This window comes from Vespula pensylvanica, chromosome 13, assembly GCF_014466175.1.
Source record: "Vespula pensylvanica isolate Volc-1 chromosome 13, ASM1446617v1, whole genome shotgun sequence".
NCBI classification, from domain to species: domain Eukaryota; kingdom Metazoa; phylum Arthropoda; class Insecta; order Hymenoptera; family Vespidae; genus Vespula; species Vespula pensylvanica.
The window spans coordinates 4,302,377-4,306,511 of NC_057697.1; the positions used below are offsets into that span (position 1 = coordinate 4,302,377).

Sequence of the window (4,135 nt, forward strand, 5' to 3'; positions counted from 1 at the left end):
ATCCCAATATTTATCACTCCTGCATTATTAATCAAGATATTTACCTACAAATTATAGAAGAACATCAATATAAATATACTATTTTCTGTATATGATAGCACAGCGTTAAATAATTATTATCTAACAAGCTATGAGCCAAACAACTCATATGTGTGATACTTGACCGCGAAACATCTCAGCTCATGAGATTAATATCGAACAGCACAAATTAAAAATTTTTGAATAATTTTAATAAAGAAAGTGTAATATCTAGCAAACTCGTATTTATGCGCATAAATAACACTAAATATCAGCAAAGTATAGATTATAGGACAATGGTATAAAAAAAATTTCTCCGTTATAGACTTATTATTTACTATCTCTTTCTAAGCAAGTTTCTCGTTATATACGACAATGCATACGCTTTGAAACCTATCGATTTCAAAAAAGAAAATAGCCAGCAGCGCTCTAAACAAAAGTTCCAGTCAAGTTCAACAGTATTTCTCACTATGTTCATTGAAAAATACTTAACAATGTTTAAATGTCATCTCACCTGACCAACTTCCGCTTGAACTAGTTTAGCCGTTTTATAAATATCCTCGCGATTACGAAGATCGCAAATGTATCCGTAACAAATACCACCCGCAGCTTTTATTAATTTCAATGTTTCGTCGATACCTGAAAAATAGCAAAAGAAAACTATTAGAAAGAAATTAGAAGTAACTGCGTGTAATAGAAATAAGATGAAAACTTGATTTCTTCACTTTCACTGAATCTTCTGCCAAAATAAAAAAGTCAAATAAAAATATCTGTAACTTGAAACGAAAGCGTTTTCATATCAATATTTATACGACTTCTTTTCATTCTTACAGTGATGAGAAGTTTTTAAATTTAACAATTCATAATTTTATATATAAACGGTACTGAAATATCATACAATACAGATATTTACATACCAACATTTGTTTCGTAGTTTGTCATTAATTTCTTTATAATTATCTTGTATATCTTATGTAAGAGTCGTTATAATTGATTTCTTTATATATTCCGTATATAATTTTGAATTAATGGAAAATTTGAAAAGTTATTTAAAATAACAAAATCAACTGACCTTTTTGATTGATATCCCAAATAACAACAATTGCACCATGCTTCACTAAGCTAAGAGCTAATGCTCTTCCAAGACCTCCGGCACCACCAGTAACGAGAGCTATTTCGCCAGAAATGTTCTTCATTTGATATTTCATCGGAATGAATAATTTCACAATACTTTTGACTATTCCAATAAGCCCGAATATAATAAATTCGAGAACATTTCGAACGTTCCACATGTTTATATTAATTTTCACTGTTATTTTAATTTGTCTTGCGGTGCAATAATTGTTACAAAATATTCTGCATTCAATAATCAGGACAGATTCATTCATGTGATCAATTATAACTTATTCTTTTGTTATTTTCTATTCGTTGTTTCCATCCTACATTATTATTATTATTATTATTATTATTATTGTTGTTGTTGTTGTTGTTGTTGTTATTATTGTCATTATTATTATTTTTAATATATCACAACTACTATTACTGTTATTACTATTATTGTTACTATCATTATTAATATTATTATATTGCTACTATTGGAGCAGTTATTAGCATATAATAGCGTTACTATTATAATTATTATTATTACTATCTTCATTATTTTTATTATTATCATAATATGAACGTTTATTAACAATTATTTTATTATTATTAATATTGTTATCATAATAATTGACTTGCATTTATATTTTACGTAAGATCAAGTTCTCTTATCAATTTCTTTCTTCCACGAACGTTTCCTATATCCACTTTATAGAATATCACGAGAAATATATTTTTACGATCGACTTAAGAATCTACTCTCTATTTAAAATTTATTCTGTACTTAAATATTTTCTTTTCAAATTATCATACACCAACTCATAAAAAAAAATTGTTTATTTACTGTATTCGGAAACGAACTCATATTGCATTATGATTAATCCTGAACTCGGCAGGTAGTCTTCAGACCATCAGATCTAACCTTTCTACATTGCGTACCCGTTAAAAATTTATTTACTAACTAAAATTAATACCAACGTGTACAGAGAGAAATATTCCAACGAATCATATAACTTACATGAAAAAATCAACAATCAATAGAGTCTCTTCCTGGATAAAAGAAATAAAAGAAAAATTGTAAATAAATAATGGCTCTATATCGTCCAAGTGATCAAAATTCCTTATTTTGGAAAGAAACTACACTTCTTCTCTTCACAGTCAGCGATATACTGAATGCTGATTGAGGCCTGCACATATGACACGATACCATCTGATGCATAGTAAGGTACTTATACAGTGAAAAATCCAAAAAAAATTAATTTTAATAATTTACAATATCTTCTATCAATTAACTTTTAATTTTTTGTGTACATCTTCGATATCGATAAGGTAGGATGGAATTAATATGAATAATTAACATAATAAAAAAAGATAGAAAAAGAGTGACTCAAGTAGAGTATATACAAGCTGAATATTTTTATTTTCTGTCGTCAAATGAGATAAATAAAAACAGGAAGAGAGACGGACAGAAAGAAGGAGAGAGAAAAAAAGATAAATCTATAAGGTGCACGTTATCGATCTTCTGCGCAAAAAAAAAAGAGATATAGTATAATATGGCGATAGATAGAGCAGATTATAAGTTATAAGTGCAATACTACTTGAAAAAGATTGTGAGAGAATATCAATGATTTTTAGTGAAGATTTTAATTTAAATTTATGTCGTGATCAATTGCTGTCTTGAATCATATTTCTGCACGAAAAATTCAATTCAAAGATTTCAAATAGTCACAAAAGGCAATAACAAGATTAGAAACAACTATCGATATCCTAATTCAAAAATGAATATTTCAATCAAATTGAAACGTAATAATTTTTTCATAATCACTAATGCAAGAAATAATTTATTTCGTTTGATAAGAAGCAAAAATGAAAAAGAAAAAAAAATCAGATAATCATTTTGCTTGTAACACTATTTGAATCATATTACAAATATATATATAAATACACACAGCATCTCTACCCACATATGAGTTTTCAAGTTGTCATACGTATCCGTACATGTATTATATATTTATAAATATATATTTGCCTCTCTGAAACATGAGATTAAAAGAGGAAGGATAAAAGTATGGACATAACTTTCGTAACCATAAATAAACTCGTTTCAGATAACGTTGATCATTATTAATCGTTCTCGCCAGGATAAAAGTGTGTAATGCAAAGTTTTAACAGGTTTATACCTAGAAATAAAACTTATTTTTTCTAATTTTTTATTATTATTTTTTTAAGATGAATGTTCTTAGGGACAGTTAATGCGTGTTAGCCATGAAATTAAAACGAAAAGTGAAAAATGGAAAACTGAATATAGTTAGTATGCTCGATTTCATAATTTAACGCTTATCTATAATTAATTTCGAACTGTCGTTTGAAAAGAGGAAGGAGAATAATACCAGTTAGCATTGATCCTTATTCAGTTAAAGCTATTCAATTATTAAAATGCTTTAACCATTTTTGTTTTATTCTTAATTATCACTCAAACTTTCGTTTTAATCTCTACTGTGGCATGACGGTTTATTTCGCAATATCTCAATATCGTGATTTTTAGAATTGTTTTGCTCACCAAAAACTTTGACTGATTTGATTTTATTTATATCGCTTCTGAGTTACGTAAGTATGTAACACTTACTTACGAATTTGTTACTTCATTTGCTTAATGTGTGTGTACGTGTGTGTGTATGGGTAAAGGAATAGGAAACTTCGTCATTACTACACGTGCAAGAAATTTGAGATTTGTCATAAGACAGATAATGTAGTTATTAATAGTTGATATATAACAGTGATATACATAACTAGCTGCAAAGTAAAAAATTAGAAAAAATTAATGAAAATTGTAGTTGCACTTATTCATAAACAAAGAACGCAAAATAAGTATAGGAAGTGTATCCAATTAATGTGATTATTATTTGAGTAGAAAGAGATTTTTCTGAAGAACTTTTGCAAGTTATTTTTTCTGTTTTATTTTATTTTTTTCTTTATATTTATATAACTATTTATATTAAAGTAATCTTATGAAAAC

The 4,135-nt window shown here is 27.2% G+C and overlaps 1 protein-coding gene across 3 annotated transcripts in view; it reads right to left on the reverse strand.

Moving 5' to 3' along the window:
* LOC122633791 (estradiol 17-beta-dehydrogenase 11-like) overlaps positions 1-2,210 on the reverse strand; it is a 23,321-nt gene extending 21,111 nt beyond the window's left edge. Inside the window, exons 1-2 of one of the 3 annotated variants that reach the window (XM_043822144.1) lie at positions 2,138-2,210; positions 1,166-1,381 (exon numbers count right to left, since the gene is read on the reverse strand). In XM_043822144.1, the coding sequence (XP_043678079.1) occupies positions 1,166-1,310 (145 nt within the window). In that variant the 5' untranslated portion in view covers positions 1,311-1,381; positions 2,138-2,210. Of the gene's footprint in view, positions 1-1,090; positions 1,457-2,137 lie in introns of those variants that run through there. The other 2 variants (XM_043822142.1, XM_043822143.1) reach the window with 2 other exon arrangements.
* Positions 2,211-4,135: the final 1,925 nt, after the last annotated feature.